Here is a 20412-nt window from a genome sequence, read left to right as displayed (position 1 = left end):
CACACACTACTGGGTTCCTGACAGTGTCAAATGAATTAAGTGTAAAAATGGACAATATGTATTGTTTTTTCCTTATAAATGTGGAAGTGCAATCATCCAATCCACCAAACAAAACTCAAAACCAGAGTGAATACCAACAGGAGAATATTGCAGGGGATGTTGGCACATTTTTTTTTGGCACTACTCACACGTTACCCGTGTTGCTCATTCCACCGATGCACAATCCTTATAAGTTGTACTTTGTTGTAAAGGTGGCCAATCAGGCTTTCCAACGATATAAAGTACAACACCAATTGCTATTATTAAAGGGTAGAAATAAATTACGGAAATAATATTTCCAAAAATTTTTGAGGAGTTTACATAAATTCATCATTTTCCTACAAACATTTTCTGATAGATAAAATAAGTAAATGTAAATAGAAGAATTTCTAATGACTTAGAGCAGCTTCACATCACTAACCAGGATGAATGACATCAGGCCCTTGTAGTATGAACCTAATCAGCCTAAAATCATCATCTTCAATAAAACCTTCAGACACAGTGAGTTGAGGAGCTTTAGGCCCAATCCCATTTCACCCCTTGGCCCTACCACTTACCCCTACCCCTCCGTTTTGCGCGTTCACGTGTAGGGGTAGGGGTGTCCCAATCCCCGTTAGGACAGAGGGGTAGGGGGAAGTGGTAGGGCTACATACCCCTCCAAACGGAGATTTTTCAGAGGCACACTCCAAACGGAGGGGTATGAAAAGTTTCCCATAATGCATCTTGCGGCAGCCGGCAGCGGTGGCTGTAAAACGAAAAGCTGTTTTATTTCTTGCTGTAGCGCTGTTATTACGTCACTTTCTTAAGTTTTAATATTTTTTCTTGCGAGAAAGTAACTGTTTAGGTCCCAAATGTGCGGTTAGTTTACCCAAATGACGGCGGGTTAGAAGTTTGCTCCGACGATTTTTCGGAGAAGTGAAGCTCCAGGAGGAGCGGCTCCTCACAGAGGCAGCAGCCGGCCTGCAGAGCTGCTCCGCCGGCCAAATTACGTCCTCGTCCCGGTCCCGCCGGGAGAGAAGGCGGTCGTTAATTAACTTATCCGCGGGTTTTTAGAGGTTTACCACCAGCATGTTAAATTCTTTTTAGCATTTAAATGTTGGTCTAATTGATGAAATCTGACAATTGTGGTTGTGGCAGTAGCATTATTTGGATGAAAAGTGAAGCTTCATGTATCAGACAGAGGAGCAGGCAGCTGCCTCTGGGCTCTGCACGTACAGAAATCACCACATTTACATCAGTAAATAAATGTTTTACAATGAACCGATCAGTCTGCATTAAGTTTTATCTTATTTTATTAAGTTATATGGTACACGGCTATTTGATTTCTGGCAAAAGCTCGCCGCATCAGCTTACGTAAAAAAGCCAGTGAGACTACGTGATGACGTATGTGACTGTTGAAGGGGTGTCCCAATTCGGAGGGGTTGACTTTCTACCCCTACCCCTTGTAGCTCCGTTTCAAGGGGCGAGGGGCAAGGGGTAGGGGAAGGGGTAGGGGTAAAAAAGAGAAATGGGATTGGGCCTTAACCTCCGCTACCTCCCTGGTCAGCAGGAGGACGGCGCCCTCTTGTGTTGAGCATCAGTTTTCAGATTTCAGTTGTTCACCTGCTGTGATGGTCACTGCAGGAAGACGAGGAAAAACTTCACTCATCCTCTGGAAACTTAAAACAACATCAGTGGAGACAAATTTAAATATATGTAACATCACACTGAGTCAGTTTGTTCACAGGAGTCACAGCCTGTTACACTGATGCTGCATTCAGGGCACGTGGGAAAGATGGAAGACAAGAAAGTGTTTGATTCATTCAGTTTTATTGATGATATGGATCCTCAGTATGTTCACATATTGTCCAATAAAGTCTCTTAAATGACTCAGTGATTTAATTAACAGATTCACTTAATCCACACAATCACTTTGTTTTACCCGAATCTCAAAAAATAATCAACCTTCTCCTCATTAATTTTTATCATGATATTTACACTTTGACTAAATCTCAAAGACCTGAGTGAATATGACCAAAACAAGATTTGATCTGACATCCATGTAAATGTAATCTAGACTTCTTTCTTTACATAGGGAGAGCAGAAGAATACAAAAAGACCAAATAGCCCATGTAGTCAATGATAAACAATTAAACACAAATACATAACATCAACACAAACATCCAACAAACATTTAGAGTTCAGAGAAGTTTCTATTTTCATGTGGAGAAATGAAATGTGAGTTTAGGTAAAGAAACATCATCATGAGCAGTGATCTCCTCCACGGCTCCAGCTCCACCTCAACAAACTCAAACATCAACACAACAAGAAATGACAAGAGGTCAAAGTCCCGCCCACAATGTTTGATTGACAGGTGATCTCTGTGCAGTGCAGAGACACAACAGCAATGAGCTTTTAGCAACAAACATGGAGACTAAAGAAAGTGATGAACTAAAATACAGATCTTAACCAACTGCTCCTTCAATGATCTTTGTCTATTTGAGTTTATAAAACTCTGCTGTGGATCCAACACCAAGCCCAACTCCAGCATGTAGAGGCTGAGTTAATGTGGTCTGGACTCTGTGGAGGAGAGTCATGGTTTCAGAGACGCTGTAGAAGGACAGAATACCTGCTCTGTGATCCAGGTACACTCCTACTCTGGAGGACTGAGGACCTGAGACTGGAGTCTCGATGTTGTTGAACCTAAATGTGAAACTGTTGTTGAAACAATCTAACGCCCAAGATTTGTCATTTCGTCCAAACCAACTTTCTCCCCCTGCTCTTCTGATATTCTCGTATGTGACTGATACAAGAACTCCTCCTCCTCTCCACTCCACCTCCCAGTAACAACGTCCAGTCAGACTCTCTCTACTCAGGACCTGATACCATGTAGTGAATCTGTCTGGGTGACTAGAATAAGACTGATCTTTACCCATATATGTTACTTTTCTGTTTCCCTCAGATAATAACAGACGTGTGTTTGCTGTGTTTGGATCCAGTGTGATTTCCTGTGAATATCTTAAGAAGTCAGCTCTGGTCCTGGGCTCTGGTGGTGACAGTAAAACATCCACTTGAGTCTCTGTCAGTGAGATGTTTGTCAATGTGTCTCTCAGAAGGTCCTGTAGTTTATCTCTGAGCTCTGACACAGCTGCTGTCACATCCTCAAAGTGTCTGAGAGGACGGATATTGATGCTGAATGAGTGTGTAGATGGACTGAGTGCTGACAGTGAGGGGTAGTTGTGTAGAAACTGGGTGTGATCCTCTGTGTGTGACAGCAGCTTCAGCTCAGCGTCTTTCCTCTTCAGCTCAGTGATCTCCTGCTCCAGCTTCTTCTGAAGCTCTTTGACTCCACTCACTTGAGTTTCCTGCTGGGATCTGATCTGCTGCTTCAGCTCAGAGCTTCTTTTCTCCATGAGACGGATCAGCTGAGCGAAGATCTTCTCACTGTCTTCCACTGCTTTATCAGCAGAGCCATTGATGGCCTCCACCTCCTGTTGAAGCACCTTCACATCTTTCTCTGTGTCCTGGATTCTCTGCTGGATTTTTTGTCGACTCAGCTCCAGCTCTCTCTGCCTCTCAGTCCTTTCTGCTGCAGCTGAGACTGTGTAGTGGCCTTTATGTTCATCCACAGAGCAGAGATAACAGATACACTGTTGATCAGTGCGGCAGAACATCTTCATCACCTCATCATGACGAGAGCAGATGTTCTCCTGGAGCTTCTTGGAGGGCTCCACCAGCTTGTGTTTTTCAAAAGCCAGGGATTCATAATGAAGCTTCAGGTGTTTCTCACAATAAGAGATTACACAGGTCAAACAGGACTTGACCGCTTTGAGTTTTCTCCCAGTGCAGACATCACAGGCCACATCTTCAGGTCCAGCATAGCAGTGATCAGCAGGAGCAGCTTGGAGTCCAGTCTTCTTCAGCTCCACCACTAAAGCTGCTAACATGGTGTTTTTCACCAGGTCAGGTCTTGGTGTGAAGTTCTTCCTACACTGAGGGCAGCTGTAGATTTTCTTCCCATCCTCTTCATCCCATTGGGTTTTAATACAGTTGAAGCAGTAGCTGTGTCCACAGGGAATAGCCACTGGATCCTTCAGTAGATCCAGACAGATGGAACAAGAGAAGGTCTCCTGGTCCAGATGAACTCCTTTCTGCGCCATTTCACCTCTCACAGGCGACGACTGTCTGAGTTTCTGTTGCTCAAAAGTCAAACTAGTCTGAGCTCTGATCTCAACAACATGTGTCTCTCCAGTGAACGGGGCCTGTCAGCTCCTCCTCTTCACCACATGTTGGTTCCACCCATCTTCAAACTGTAGATCTGAAGGGGAGGAACAAGGAAACACATGATCAGGGTGGAGCTTGATGAGTGTTGAAGCAGGAAGAAGACAAAGGTGGGTATCGGTAGGGGACCCGATACCGCACTAAAATGCTGGCATCGGTATCGACGAGTAAAACAAATGAGGCACCGATGCCATTTACTGATAACTAATATGAACGCTGCGCCTTGTGTCTTCTCTCGCCCGACACTCACTGCTGTGTGATCACACGTGTTCAGTGCATGCCAAGCCAAGTAAGGATGTAAACAATTAAATTAATTGCAGTTAATCAATCCTTTTCAAGGAGTTTTTTGTGAAATGTAAACAAGCAAAGCCGACATAAAGTAACGGGATCTCTATTTAAATGTGTGAGCACCGCACTGAGCAGCGCACTGAGCACACAGGGGAGAGAGGAGGTGAGAAGAGACAACAACACTGTTACCTGTTGTATACTGGCCTCTGCCTGAACCATCGCTAAACACAGAGACCCGTGTGTAGTCAAAAAGCCGCTGTCACTGAGCTGCAGTATACGGGAGGATAAACCAGCGTGGATCCGCTGTTTTTATCAAAGCTTGGTCGCCGTGCTGAAGTTACCGGGTCGGTTTGAGCTGCGTTCAGGCTGCATTAAAACTCCTCAGGCAGCTCAGTGATGGCGGCTTTTTGACTCGTTACACACTGGTCTGTGTGTTAGCGATGGTACAGCCTGAGGCCAGTATACAACAGGTAACAGCATTGTCTCTTTTCACCTCCTCTCTCCCTTGTGTGCTCAGTGTGCTGCTCAGTGCGCTGCGCTGCTGCGCACACATGTAAATAGAGATCCCGCTACGTTATGTCGGCTCCGGTCGCTACCGGAGCTTAATTTAAAAAAAAAAAAAAAAGCGCTCGTCGCGCTGCAGCTGAGAGCAGCGGAGTTTCCTCTGCTGCAGCTGATCAGCTGACATGTGGTGAAGACGAAGCTACAGAGTAGACCTGTCACTGTCACAGGTGTCTCTCATCTCATCTCATCTCATTATTATAGGACTTCAACTCTCAGCTCAACTCAGCTCTGTCTTCAGACCTGTCCCTGAACATCACACAGGGACAACATGGAGCTGTGTGATTGGTTACTGAGCAAGGGCGTCAGTTTACTTTGGAAAGTGGTGGGGACAATGACCATATGCGCACCCCCCCCCCCCGACGCCGCCGCACCGCACCTGGCTGACGCCGTTTCCCAGACCGTCATAGACTACCGTTCTCAACCAGACTCTGGTCTCCTATAGGACCGGGTCTGGCTCCAAGTTTGAGGAAATAAATGAGCAAAGACCTGACCAGGTCCGACCAGTGTTTTAAGCCTGAACCCTGGGCCCGATGCGGCTGGACTCACGAGCATTTTCTTTTTTTTTAAAATTCTCCGCCGGACCGCAGCAAAAAAAAAAAAAGAAGAAGAAGCCCGTAGTTGTGTTTAGAGACGTGACAGGTAGCATGACAAGCTGGTGATCAGCTGTGGTCATTGAATTGTTAGACTACACTACAGTAGGTCATTTCAATTTGCGCATCTGTGTTTTTTCCTTTTTATTTTTTTATAACATCTAGGCCTATGCGCATCGAGAGTGAGTGAGAAGCAGAGAAACAGCGGGTGCACCAGATGACTGCCAACCGGCAAAAACTGAAACCAGACGGTTATAGAGAGGAAAAACACAGAATTGTCCTGTCGTCACGACGTGAGTGAGGAAGGATCGGATGATGGCTGAGGTTTAGTGATGAGGAACTGTCACTGTCAGCAAACAGACACGTTACAAACTTTATTTTGAAGGGACAGATTAGATGTTGATTTCGTTAACAGTGACTTTGCACCCAAACATTAAGCCGGGTGCTGTCTCATCCGGTACAATCGACCCCGCGTGGAGGCAACCCTTCAGTTTGGCGTCTGTTCTATTTTTCACGCGAGCCGTGAGCGCCGTTGTCAAGCTGGATAGACGGATCGGACCAGACAGGAAGTCGGGCACAGAAAAGGCGAGAGAATCCGGTCAATTTTCAAAATAAAATGATGATTACCGGTAATGAAGTTGTTGCTTGTCCGTCTATAAATATTTGTCAGTTGCGTCTGCACACGAGACACACACACACACACACATCCATACATACAGAGCTAGAGATAGACCTGTGTGTGTGGAAAACCGAGTACAGACGAGTGGTTGATGTTTTACCGGCGCGGAGAGAAGCAGCTCCTTGTGTAACCAGCCAAGCGGCCGCGAGGACGCGCGCAGCGCGCCGCTCCGGGCTGAGAACTCTTTAATTGAAGCTACATTGTTGCCAGTCGGCTCCGGCAGAAGCTCTGCGCCGTGCAGACTGTTTCGGCTGCCTATTCTGTCATAGTTTATCAACGTTTTTTCGTCATTCTTCCTTAGGATAATGTTAAGTTAATTTTGTGGTGGGGACAAAATTGTGCTTGACAAAAAGTGGTGGGGACATGTCCCCAGCGTCCCCAGCGTAAATGACGCCTATGTTACTGAGTTTATTAATGTTTACATCAGGCTGCGTTCAACCAATCAGTTTATGCTACTGTGATTTATGTAGTTAAATACAGTAGTCATCATAGTGTAGTGGCAGGAAAGACCATTTCATGTATCAAATCTATTGTGTTGGTCAAGTCAGAGGAAAAATGTTTAGGGTGTTTTTATTCCTAAATGTAAAAATGGGTTACCGTACAATGGACCCTCGGTTAAATAACGTGTTACTTAAACATTTTTACCAGATAGGCAATAAAAAAGTTCTACTGGATTATAGTAGGCTATTAGAAGAAAAAAAGCTCTTATATATATATTTTTTTTCAAACTGTGTGGCATCGGTACAGTATCGGTATCGGCCGATACTGCACAGCCGGGTATCGGAATCGGTATCGGGGGCCAAAAAATGGTATCGGTGCAACACTACAAAGGTGATCCTACTTTGTTCCAGTAGGAGGAGCAGTTTGATAATTTGTGTTGAACCTTTTATTTACAGTCCTCCTCATTTCTCATTTGTCATCAACTCATTTTCTGATCTTTTGTATGTTTTCAAGGTTCTTATAATCACCTCTGAATCTGAATGGGATTTAATAAAACTATTGTAATTACTGGGCATTATACAGTAATATCATTATAATGTTGACTTTTGTATAATAATACTACACCAAAAAAAAGGTAATTTCCAGAGCCAAAGACATCACATTTTCAATTACCTATACAAGGAGCAAATCCTCACTTGACATATGACGTATTGTCATCATACGGTATGTCAGTTGAATGTGATTATTTCAGCAATACCTAGTTTATCATAAAATAACAGTATTCAGCAGAGGTTGTTCAGTGGTCTGTCCAAGGATGTTCTCTACTTCTAATTTTTTCACCGTAAATTGTAGCTTTATTTCATCATTGGAAAACATGGGCCAGTGAATTATGGTCTTTGTGGCACAGATCAGTCTCTTGGGGGTCTGTTGTGTGGCTTAAAGGTGTACAGAAAAGAAAACTGAATTTGAGCCCACTCTGGATCATAAAATTAATGTGATAACTCATCTATCAGACGATGTAGGGCAAACTTTGTGCAAAATTCTATTTTTGAGTAAATCCGGGATGAAAGTGTGTATTTTTTTTTTCGCATTGGATAATGCAGGCGCACGGATTATACGTCAGCCTGTACACGATTCATCAGCCACTGATATTGGAACCGTCATCCGTCATTCAAACGTCTGAGACACGCACACACACACGGAGCTTGGTCTCGCCCCAAGCTTTGAATATCCCGTCCGCTCGATAACGACCAATCAAATTCGTTTTCCTTACTCGGGTAAACTCGTGTTGCAGCTCGGGACAACTCGGCGCGACAAACAGGACAAACGGCCATTTCTGTACACCTTTAAAGCAGAAGTAAGTGGTCCGGTCGTTTTCGCTAATGCTGCGTTCCAGGCAGGCTTTTGAAATCGTAAATTACAGCTTCAAGTCACAATTTACGACTTTGTAGTGTTTCAGGCAACCCACTCCTGTTTTTCCGACCTGTTTTACCGGTGAAAGTCACTATAACGGCCACTCGTAACTTCCGACCGGTGAACTCGTACCAGATCGAACTGGTACCACTTCACGGTCGGAAAAATACGAGTTTCCTTGAACGCACCATAACAGTCCTCGTCCCTACGTCGCCACATTCACGGCGTCCCTTGGCTGCACACACAGCCCTGCATGCCGTTCTCTCTCCTCATTGGATAAAAACTGTAGGATACGATAAATGTTTTCTCTTCGGCTCAGAGCAGAGCAGAGTGACTGACAGACCCGTGTTTCAGTCCAAACACTCTATGTAAGTGATTGCTGTCGGAAGATATAACTATTTAAGACTTATATTAACACAAATATATCACTTACTTCTGCTTTAACTACTCATTCCCAGAGCTGTTAGATTGTACTAAATAGAAGTCAGTGTCTGTCTTTGGGCCTTAAAAAACTCCAGTAACTCACAGAGCTGATAAATGTCCCATCTGAACCTGTCTGAACGATGTGTAGTGATGCTGCCATCTTTCTACGTCTTCCTACAGGCTCTACAGACCGTTCACTTCCCGCCATTTGAGTCAGATTCCCTCCTCGCGCTGAGGCTGCTGAACTATTTAAACCTAACGGCCGTTCTAACCGTTAGTTCTCTAGCTGGCTGAACAACTTTTTGCCTCGGTTAAATACGAAAAAAATCAACAAATTTCACAAGTGTTGGGATGTCAACAGGATTTACACTGGGAAGAGTTTTTTTTTTTTCAAGTCCCAAATACAGTTCCTGGAGGGTGAGTTACTATATCGCAGTTAAAAGACGTGTAACTTTATCTAACGTTACCTTAAGTTTAGCTAGTGCCAGCCGTTCAAGCTAGCTAGCCGTTAGCTACGTAACTGGCAGTTGAGTTCATGTTTATAATTATTTCACGACATTTTTTCCCCCCTCTGCGACAGACGGAGGAATATCTCAGTCAACAATTATTAAAAGACACCGTAGAGAGCGTGTAAGTACTTACCGGCTGTTCTGGTGTTTATTTACGTTCATGAGACAAACGAAGCAGCCCAGCAGGAGCTCTGTGCGGGAGAACGGGTCCAGATGAGAAGGCTGAGGGAGTCGAGCTGGGCAGTGTTTTACTCTCCGATCAAGAGGACGGCACCCAGGTAAAAATGATACTTTCTATAATGTTGGCAGAAAAGATCGATACAATTAAATAATACTGTTTTGATAATTAATAGGGGGAAAAAACAGCATCCAGTGGTGACATACGTTTAGGCTGAGAATGGAAAACTACACTTCCCAGGTGACATTGCGGTAAGAAAAACACCCGATCCCTGCCAACATCATGTCACACGCACCACAGACGTACGGAAGGTAAAAAGTTACATTCAGGAAAAAAAAAAATCATGAAGCCAATTATGCAAACAAACAAAATACACGTCACCCTCCACTACATAATAATGATGCATAATTATCAAAATAAACTGAAATCCAAAATGAAATTCCACAGTATCAGCCAGTGTGTGTGTGTGTGTGTGTGTGTGAGAAAGCACAGAAAGCTGCAACACAGAAAGAAATACTGATAACATTGATAGGTAATAATTAAACTTTAAACTTTACACCCTGAATAGGAAATTGAGGAAAGTTTTAGATCTTAGCGTAAAACTTGCTCTGCATAATCTTAATTCTCATTTTTTCCATCATCTCTCATCTGTGTAATCCTTGTTCTCTGACAAAATGTCAAAGATCCGGTATCCTCGTGCCTAAAGAATACCTTCAAAAGTATGCACAAGTAAAATATTACTCATTGATTCTGATACTATATATGGAGAATCGTTTATTCACTTCAGTTACATTCACATCATTCACACATTTTTAACATGAATCTCAGATATTCAAAGGAAAAGTAATGAACATCTCCCATTAATTGGTAATTATCATAAATCTCAGAGGCCTAATTTATGGATGGATTTAAACAACAACATTTGATCTGACAAACACATCACTGTAAATGCAATTCTAGATTATTTACAAGAAAATATCCCAATAGCCCATGTAGTGTAAGATAAACAACAACACATCAACACAAATATTTAGATCTCAGAGAAGTTTCTATTTCAACACACAAACACATCAACACAAATATCCAACAAATTTTTAGAGTTTAGAGAAGTTTCTATTTTCAGAGAGAAATGTGAGTTTAGGTAAAGAAACACCATCATGAGCAGTGATCTCCTCCACGGCTCCAGCTCCACCTCAACAAACTCAAACATCAACACAACAAGAAATGACAAGAGGTCAAAGTCCCGCCCACAATGTTTGATTGACAGGTGATCTCTGTGCAGTGCAGAGACACAACAGCAATGAGCTTTTAGCAACAAACATGGAGACTAAAGAAAGTGATGAACTGAAATACAGATTTTAACCAACTGCACCTTCAATGATGAGTTTACAACTCTGCTGTGGATCCAACATCAACCCATACTCCAGCATGTAGAGGCTGAGTGAATGTGGTCTGGACTCTGTGGAGGAGAGTCATGGTTTCAGAGACGCTGTAGAAGGACAGAATACCTGCTCTGTGATCCAGGTACACTCCTACTCTGGAGGACTGAGGACCTGAGACTGGAGTCTTGATGTTGTTGAACCTAAATGTGAAACCGTTGTTGAAACAATCTAACGCCCAAGATTTGTCACTACGTCCAAACAAGCTTTCATCCCCTCTTCTGCTGATATTCTTGTATGCGACTGCTACAAAAACTCTTCCTCCTCTCCACTCCACCTCCCAGTAACAACGTCCAGTCAGACTCTCTCTACTCAGGACCTGAGAATATGAAGTGAATCTGTCTGGGTGACTAGAATAAGACTGATCTTTACTCATTAATTTTACTTTCCTGTTTCCCTCACATAACAACAGCCATGTGTTTGCTGTGTTTGGATCCAGTGTGATTTCCTGTGAATATCTTAAGAAGTCAGCTCTGGTCCTGGGCTCTGGTGGTGACAGTAAAACATCCACTTCAGTCTCTGTCAGTGAGATGTTTGTCCATGTGTCTCTCAGAAGGTCCTGTAGTTTATCTCTGAGCTCTGACACAGCTGCTGTCACATCCTCAAAGTGTCTGAGAGGACAGATATTGATGCTGGATGAGTGTGTAGATGGACTGAGTGCTGACAGTGAGGGGTAGTTGTGTAGAAACTGGGTGTGATCCTCTGTGTGTGACAGCAGCTTCAGCTCAGCGTCTTTCCTCTTCAGCTCAGTGATCTCCTGCTCCAGCTTCTTCTGAAGCTTTTTGACTCCACTCACTTGAGTTTCCTGCTGGGATCTGATCTGCTGCTTCAGCTCAGAGCTTCTTTTCTCCATGAGATGGATCAGCTGAGTGAAGATCTTCTCACTGTCCTCCACTGCTTTATCAGCAGAGCCATTGATGGCCTCCACCTCCTGTTGAAGCACCTTCACATCTTTCTCCGTGTCCTGGATTCTCTGTTGGATTTTTTGTCGACTCAGCTCCAGCTCTCTCTGCCTCTCAGTCCTTTCTGCTGCAGCTGAGACTGTGTCGTGGCCTTTATGTTCATCCACAAGGCAGACAAGACAAATACACTTCTTATCAGTGCGGCAGAAAATCTTTAATACCTCGTCATGACGAGAGCAGATGTTCTCCTGGAGCTTCTTGGAGGGCTCCACCAGCTTGTGTTTCTTTAATGGAGCTGCTTCATAATGCGGCTGCAGGTGTTTCTCACAGTAGGAGGCCGGACACGTCAAACAGGACTTGACAGCTTTGAGTTTTCTCCCAGTGCAGACATCACAGGCCACATCTTCAGGTCCAGCATAGCAGTGATCAGCAGGAGCAGCTTGGAGTCCAGTCTTCTTCAGCTCCTCCACTAAAGCTGCTAACATGGTATTTTTCACCAGGACAGGCCTTGGTGTGAAGTTCTGCCGACACTCAGGACAGCTGTACATTTTCTTCCCATCCTCTTCATCCCAGTGGGTTTTAATACAGCTGAAGCAGTAGCTGTGTCCACAGGGAATAGTCACTGGATCCTTCAGTAGATCCAGACAGATGGAACAAGAGAAGGTCTCCTGGTCCAGATGAACTCCTTTCTGCGCCATTTCACCTCTTTCAGACGACGACTGTCTGAGTTTCTGTTGCTCAGAAGTGAAACTAGTTTGAGCTCTGATCTAAACAACATGTGTCTCTGCAGTGATCGGGGCCTGTCAGCTCCTCCTCTTCACCACATGTTGGTTCCACCCATCTTCAAACTGTAGATCTGAAGGGGAGGGCACAACGAAACACATGATCGGGGTGGAGCTCACTGTGTTTGAGAGCAGGAAGAAGAGGGGGGTGATCAGGTTAGACTTTGTTCCAAGAGGAGGAGCAGTTTGATATTGTGTGTTTACAAGTTTGACAACGCATCTTTATTTCTCTTTTTTTTGAGTAAAAGTTGTATTTTAACATTTGATACTTTTACAGAAATAAACCAAAGAGGTCAGTTCTTGTAATTGTGAATTCCACATGTGATTAATAACGTCTTTTCAGTTGATCCAAATGACCCAACAGACATCACACTGACGAGGTTACACCATAACCATAACGGCAAATATAAACGTTTTATTGATTCGTGTCAGTGCATTTATACATAGACACAAGCATCAAGAATGAAACAGGTGTTGTTTAAAACAACTCAACACACTACAGTGAAGCCAGTTTAAATAAATAGAGCAAATGAACATCAAAGCAGATCACTATCAAAAATGTCACACATACATGATCAGTTGCTTTATAATAAGAGTCGGGTATAGTCACATTAATCAAACACAAACAACATTAATTCATCATTTTCCTATGAACATTTTCTGATAATTAAAATAAAAACAACACTTTCTATGTTTAATTGAACTTTAAAGAAGAATTTCTAAGGACTTACAGCAGCTTCACATCACTAAGCAGGATGAATGACACCAGGCTCTTTTAGTATAAACCTAATCAGCCTAAAATCATCATCTTCACTGAAACCTTCAGACACAGTGAGTTGAAGAGCTTTAACCTCCACTACCTCCCTGGTCAGCAGGAGGACGGCGCCCTCTTGTGTTGAGCATCAGTTTTCAGATTTCAGTTGTTCACCTGCTGTGATGGTCACTGCAGGAAGACGAGGAAAAACTTCACTCAGCGTCTGGAAACTTAAAACAACATCAGTGGAGACACATTTAAATATATGTAACATCACACTGAGTCAGTTTGTTCACAGGAGTCACAGCCTGTTACACTGATGCTGCATTCAGGGCACGTGGGAAAGATGGAAGACAAGAAAGTGTTTGATTGATTGATTCAGTTTTATTGATGATATGAAGCTTCCATTTGTTCACACATTGATCAGTAAAGTCTCTTACATGTCTCAGTGATTTTATTAACAGATTCGCTTCATCCACACAATCACTGTTTCACCTGAATCTCAAAAAATGTCAAACCATCTCTACATTATTTTTATCATGATATTTACAGTTTGATTAAATCTCAAAGACCTTATATGTGAGTGGATTTGAACAATAGCAAGATTTCTTTCACAATGAGAAGAAAAAGATCAAATAGCCCATGTAGTCAAAGATAAACAATTAAACACAAACACATCAACACAAGTATCCAACAAACATTTAGAGCTCAGAGAAGTTTCTATTTTCATGTGGAGAAACGTGAGTTTAGGTAAAGAAACATCATCATGAGCAGTGATCTCCTCCACGGCTCCAGCTCCACCTCAACAAACTCAAACATCAACACAACAAGAAATGACAAGAGGTCAAAGTCCCGCCCACAATGTTTGATTGACAGGTGATCTCTGTGCAGTGCAGAGACACAACAGCAATGAGCTTTTAGCAACAAACATGGAGACTAAAGAAAGTGATGAACTAAAATACAGATTTTAACCAACTGCACCTTCAATGACCTTTGTCTATTTGAGTTTACACAACTCTGTTGTGGTTCCAGAACCAACCCAAACTCCAGCATGTAGAGGCTGAGTGAATGTGGTCTGGACTCTGTGGAGGAGAGTCATGGTTTTAGAGACACTGTAGAAGGACAGAATACCTGCTCTGTGATCCAGGTACACTCCTACTCTGGAGGACTGAGGACCTGAGACTGGAGTCTCGATGCTGTTGAACCTAAATATGAATCTGTTGTTGTAACAAACTAGCGCCCAAGATTTGTCACTACCTCCAAACCAACTTTCTCCCCCTGATCTGCTGATATTCTTGTATGCGACTGCTACATCAACTCTTCCTCCTCTCCACTCCACCTCCCAGTAACAACGTCCAGTCAGACTCTCTCTACTCAGGACCTGAGACCATTCAGTGAATCTGTCTGGGTGACTAGAATAAGACTGATCTTTAACTCGTGTTACTTTTCTGTTTCCCTCAGATAATAACAGACGTGTGTGTGCTGTATATGGATCCAGGGTGATTTCCTGTGAATATCTTAAGAAGTCAGCTCTGGTCCTGGGCTCTGGTGGTGACAGTAAAACATCCACTTCAGTCACTGTCAGTGAGATGTTTGTCCATGTGTCTCTCAGAAGGTCCTGTAGTTTATCTCTGAGCTCTGACACAGCTGCTGTCACATCCTCAAAGTGTCTGAGAGGACGGATATTGATGCTGGATGAGTGTGTAGATGGACTGAGTGCTGACAGTGAGGGGTAGTTGTGTAGAAACTGGGTGTGATCCTCTGTGTGTGACAGCAGCTTCAGCTCAGCGTCTTTCCTCTTCAGCTCAGTGACCTCCTGCTCCAGCTTCTTCTGAAGCTCTTTGACTCCACTCACTTGAGTTTCCTGCTGGGATCTGATCTGCTGCTTCAGCTCAGAGCTTCTTTTCTCCATGAGACGGATCAGCTGAGTGAAGATCTTCTCACTGTCCTCCACTGCTTTATCAGCAGAGCCATTGATGGCCCCCACCTCCTGTTGAAGCAGCTTCACATCTTTCTCTGTGTCCTGGATTCTCTGCTGGATTTTTTGTCGACTCAGCTCCAGCTCTCTCTGCCTCTCAGTCCTTTCTGCTGCAGCTGAGACTGTGTCGTGGCCTTTATGTTCCTCCACAGAGCAGAGATAACAGATACACTGCTGATCAGTGCGGCAGAACATCTTCATCACCTCATCATGACGAGAGCAGATGTTCTCCTGGAGCTTCTTGGAGGGCTCCACCAGCTTGTGTTTCTTAAATGGAGCTGCTTCATAATGAGGCTGCAGGTGTTTCTCACAGTAGGAGGCTGGACACGTCAAACAGGACTTGACAGCTTTGAGTTTTCTCCCAGTGCAGACATCACAGGCCACATCTTCAGGTCCAGCATAGCAGTGATCAGCAGGAGCAGCTTGGAGTCCAGTCTTCTTCAGCTCCTCCACTAAAGCTGCTAACATGGTATTTTTCACCAGGTCAGGCCTTGGTATGAACTTCTTCCTACACTGAGGACAGCTGTATATTTTCTTCCCATCCTCTCCATCCCAGTGGGTTTTAATACAGTTGAAGCAGTAGCTGTGTCCACAGGGAATAGTCACTGGATTCTTCAGTAGATCCAGACAGATGGAACAAGAGAAGGTCTCCTGGTCCAGATGAACTCCTTTCTGCGCCATTTCACCTCTCACAGACGATGACTGTCTGAGTTTCTGTTGCTCAGATGTGGAACTAGTGCGAGCTCTGATCTAAACAACATGTGTCTCTGCAGTGAACGGGGCCTGTCAGCTCGTCCTCTTCACCACATGTTGGTTCCACCCATCTTCAAACTGTAGATCTGAAGGGGAGGGAATAAGAAAACACATGAACAGGTTCCTCATTCGTTAACCTTGTTCTGCCTCTCCTTCTTCCCTTTTTTAACAGGTTACAGCAATCATTTCATCAGGTCAGGTTTCACCATAAATCTCAATACAGCGGAAAACACATCACTTTCTCATCCTGATCTTACCATTTAATACAATTGCAAATCACATATAACCATCTTTCCTTGTCTTAAACACTAGTCATATTAAGCAAAAATACTTTTTCTGATCATAAGATCATAAGATACCAAAAATCATATTCCCTCTGAAGGCTGAGCCCGGGACCCTCAACTTTCCTTGACACCCCCTCCCTGAGGTTCCAAGCCACTCAGTCTGCTTTAACACGAGATACCATGATAAATCACAGATGCCTATCTTCTTCTGTCTTTAACATCAAGCAAAACACATTTTAAGGTTATAATATCTTAAGCTGGCAAAAATTACAGGATACAATTCTCACTCCGTTCTTCACCATTAAATCAATGATAAATCACAGATGACTATCTATTCTCCTGTCTTTAAAGGGTCAGGATTAGGGTTAGGGTTAGGGTTAGGGCATTTTTCTTGTGTTAGAGGACATATCGGTAACGCTTTATATTAAGGTCCTTGTAATAAGCATTAGTTAATAGGTAATAAGGCCCTTATAAGTGATTACAAGATGCTTATTAACATTATTATGCGTTTATAAGACTATATATTAATAGACTCATTATAATATAGTTAATAGCAGACTATAAGAGATTTATAATAACTTATAATAAACTTAGTTAACTGTTTGTTGATGCTTATGAACATTAATAAAATCCTTATGAGTATCTTATAATTGTTCATAATAACATTACAAACACATATATTGACTCAACTAGCCCAATCATTATGTCTTTATGAATCTTAAGGTCTGTGTAATAAGCGTTAGTTAATAGGTAATAAGGCTCTTATAAGTGCTAACAAGTATTAATAGTCTCATTATAATATAGTTAATAGCAGACTGTTATGGCCGATAGGGGTTCGGCCTTGTGTGTGTCTGTCTCTCTCCCTTCTCCTCCACAGCTCCGCCCAGGCCTCAATCAGTGAAACGAGGCTCACCTGGTCCACTGAGTTAAAACCCTGCAGCTGGCACCAGAGGGCGGGGGCAGTGCTGGGGACTGCTGGGCTTGCCTGCCTCCCATCATGGCTTTCTGTTTTAGTTTGTCTACTTGTTTGTATCTGTATATTTTTGTATTAAATCTCTTTTAGTTAAGTTAGTGCCTTTGTCTTTGTATTTTGGGTCATTGTTGGGTCCCTTGTTATGCCCCTCTGGGCCAACAGAGGACTGGGGCGTAACAATTGGGGGCTCGTCCGGGATCTGAACAACCATGAGGTGAAGTGAAGGTTTGTAGCTGTTGTGTGAGGTAGTAGTCTAGTCTTCTTTTCAAGATGGTTTGTGATTTAATTGCCTGTCTGTGTTTACTTGAGAGTTCCCTGTAAGGTAGTCGTCGGGCAGAGAGAGACTCTTGCCACTTTGTTGTTTTGCCTTTCTTATTTTTGGTGGTGAAACCTGGGTGTGGGTACGTTTTCTGTGTGGCAGTGGGCCTTGCCTTGGTCCATTGTTCACTTGCAGAGTTCAACGTTTAAAGAAGCCTCCCGGGAAGCCACTGAAGACTAGATAGTTAACCACATTACAGGGTGCCTCTCCACAACGTCACTCTTTAGCAGAGTTGCACAGCAGTGTAATCACAATCTCTTGTGGGTTGACTCTACTTCTACTTCTAGTTTCGTCTGGATTCTGTGTGTAAAATAGTAACAGTAACTTTTGGGATGTGACTTTTTGTGTGGTACCTGCACAGTGCGTTCGTTGGGTCGTTCGGTTGCAGCTTAGGTGTAAGTTGGCAACATTTTGTGTAGCAGTGGCTACTGTGTGACCTCTTGTGTTGTGCTGTTGCAGTCCACTTTTCGGTTGAGTCACTTGTGTATGTTACTGTTTACTTAGTTGTGGCTTCGTTGGACCTCGTGTGCGTCTCTCCATAGATCAGTGGATCTTTGTGTGATGGAGTTGACTTGGTGAATTATAAGGTCTGTGTCCGTTGGTTAATGGCAGACTACTTGGTGGCCATTTTGTGTCGTGGCAGTTCAATTTGTTCGGGTCTTTGTGTGTTGATAGACAGCAACTTGAGTGACCCTTTAGGTTGTGGCTGTGCTCGATTTTGTGTTTGGTCACCTGCAGTGTTTAGTAAGTTTACCTTCGTTTCGTAGTTTCCCTCATGGTGGTAGCCATTTAGTTATCTGGTGGGAGTGGCACCCACTTGCATGGCTACTGTTTGGCTGCTCACTCTTTACATCGAGTGGCAGTGTGTTGGTTGGCCTTTTTGTATTTTGATCTTGTTGGATCCACTTTGACCTTTTTGTTGTCCTGACCGCAGTCCCAGGGTTTATTTTTGATAAATGTGTTTATTGGTGTTGAGGCCAGGTTCAGTCATCCTTCTTTATAGATAAAAAAAAATATTAGATTTAGATATTGCAATGAATAAATAGTATGGTGTTTTGATGTAACATGATCATTTATTCATTGTCTTAAGGGAGGGGGTGTTATGGCCGATAGGGGTTCGGCCTTGTGTGTGTCTGTCTCTCTCCCTTCTCCTCCACAGCTCCGCCCAGGCCTCAATCAGTGAAACGAGGCTCACCTGGTCCACTGAGTTAAAACCCTGCAGCTGGCACCAGAGGGCGGGGGCAGTGCTGGGGACTGCTGGGCTTGCCTGCCTCCCATCATGGCTTTCTGTTTTAGTTTGTCTACTTGTTTGTATCTGTATATTTTTGTATTAAATCTCTTTTAGTTAAGTTAGTGCCTTTGTCTTTGTATTTTGGGTCATTGTTGGGTCCCTTGTTATGCCCCTCTGGGCCAACAGAGGACTGGGGCGTAACAAGACTATAAGAGATTTATAATAACTTATAAGAAACTTGTTAACTGTTGATGCTTAAGAACATTAATAAAATCTTCATGAGTATCAATCTAACCCAACCATGATGTCTTTGTCATGCCTTTATTAATCTTTTTTTTGTTTGATTTATTAACATTATACTTTATTGCTCATCTATTATAAGTTTACTTGTTTACAGTAAACTGTGCTTTTTGCAGGTACTGGATCTAAAGCGAGAACAATGTCTTATTAAGGCTGATAAATATTTTATTATGCATTTGATTTTGGTTTTCAGAAAGGTGCGTCGGAGGAGAAGAGCAGACTTGTAGAGTTTCTTCTCACTTGAAACATTTTACCCTTTCGCTTTTATTTTGAAGGCAAACAGCAAAACCGGAAGTTCCGGTTTAAGCTAGCAGCTGATAGCTTAACACATGCCCATGTGTAAAATGGAGGTAGTTGCCCAACATTTTTGCCCCCGAGTAGAATTCAAACCCATTCTGGGCCTCGAAAAGAAGCAGCTGACAAGAGGAAGCGTTGTGAGACGGAGGATGACTCTTCTGGTAAGTTTAACTGCTGCTAACTAGTTAGTACAAACTCAAACATGCATAGCTAACGTTAGCCGAAGCTAGTGTAGACCTAGCCGCCTCATGACTGTTGCTGCCCTACGGAAGCGCTCCTCTGTGTATCAGTGAGAACGTTTTTATATTAAAATGTAGTTTATTTTGTCTCCAGCTAGGCTTATATACATACAGTGTACATTGTCGAAATATATAACTTCTCTCTTTCGTTGTGCACCGTCTGATATGTTCTTGACACTTTTCTGTACATGATAGCCTACTTACTGCTGTGTACATTCAGCACAGTCATTTGAGTTTGAGTTTGAGTTTAATGAAATGTGCTACATTAAGACTCTATTTAAAATGCTTGAAAATTCAACTGTAAAGTGTTATTGCAGGATGTATCGAGACTTTTATTTTTTATGTTTTTACATTAAAAAAAATGTCATTATGAAAACTCAGATGTAAATTTCCTCTATCCTCATTCTCTCCCGACCCCTCCTCAGACTCCTCAAGCTCCTCAACCTCAGATGATGGCAAGAAGAAGAGGAAGAGGGAACTGCTTTTGATGCAAACAAGAGTGCAAAAGAGCAGCTGCGTTAAATGTTCAATGGAATTAAAAATTTAAAAAAATAAAAGTGTACTTTTTTTTCAAAGACCTGTTTTAGGTTCTTTTTATACATTTTAAGTATAAAAATCATGTTGCACTTTGCAAAATTGCACTTTTTTGAGTTAAATTATTTGTATAATATGCCTAAATGTTTTAAAGGTGCTTTCTACCTGTTTTAGGTGATTTAGATTTTTATACATTTTCAGTAAAATGTCTCTTTACTTGACAGCAATGAATAAAACAATGTT

General features: G+C 42.8%; 3 protein-coding genes across 3 annotated transcripts; all 3 read right to left on the bottom strand.

Moving 5' to 3' along the window:
- Nucleotides 1–2062: 2062 nt before the first annotated feature.
- LOC146969871 (tripartite motif-containing protein 16-like) lies at nt 2063–9681 on the bottom strand. The gene is made up of 2 exons (XM_085805409.1): nt 9340–9681; nt 2063–4336 (listed from the first exon to the last, which is right to left on the bottom strand). Exon 2 carries the CDS (start codon nt 4176–4178, stop codon nt 2514–2516), a length of 1665 nt encoding a protein of 554 aa, XP_085661535.1. The 5' UTR covers nt 4179–4336; nt 9340–9681; the 3' UTR covers nt 2063–2513.
- Nucleotides 9682–10770: 1089 nt separating this feature from the next.
- On the bottom strand, nt 10771–12423 carry LOC146969870 (tripartite motif-containing protein 16-like). The gene has a single exon (XM_085804564.1). The coding sequence runs from the start codon at nt 12421–12423 to the stop codon at nt 10771–10773; it is 1653 nt and encodes a 550-aa protein (XP_085660690.1).
- A 1553-nt stretch (nt 12424–13976) lies between these two features.
- On the bottom strand, nt 13977–15932 carry LOC146969869 (tripartite motif-containing protein 16-like). Its single transcript, XM_085805426.1, has one exon. The coding sequence runs from the start codon at nt 15918–15920 to the stop codon at nt 14259–14261; it is 1662 nt and encodes a 553-aa protein (XP_085661552.1). The 5' UTR covers nt 15921–15932; the 3' UTR covers nt 13977–14258.
- Between the last annotated feature and the right edge of the window lie 4480 nt (nt 15933–20412).

The sequence above is a fragment of the Trachurus japonicus genome, chromosome 17, assembly GCF_045865225.1.
Source record: "Trachurus japonicus isolate A0001 chromosome 17, Traja_1.0".
Taxonomy (NCBI): Eukaryota; Metazoa; Chordata; class Actinopteri; order Carangiformes; family Carangidae; genus Trachurus; species Trachurus japonicus.
This window is presented reverse-complemented; position numbering and strand designations above follow the sequence as displayed.

Bases quoted from the DNA above. Each gene is read 5' to 3' on its own strand.
- LOC146969871 (XM_085805409.1), bottom strand. From the start codon at position 4,178: ATGGCGCAGAAAGGAGTTCATCTGGACCAGGAGACCTTCTCTTGTTCC.
- LOC146969869 (XM_085805426.1), bottom strand. From the start codon at position 15,920: ATGGCGCAGAAAGGAGTTCATCTGGACCAGGAGACCTTCTCTTGTTCC.
- LOC146969870 (XM_085804564.1), bottom strand. From the start codon at position 12,423: ATGGCGCAGAAAGGAGTTCATCTGGACCAGGAGACCTTCTCTTGTTCC.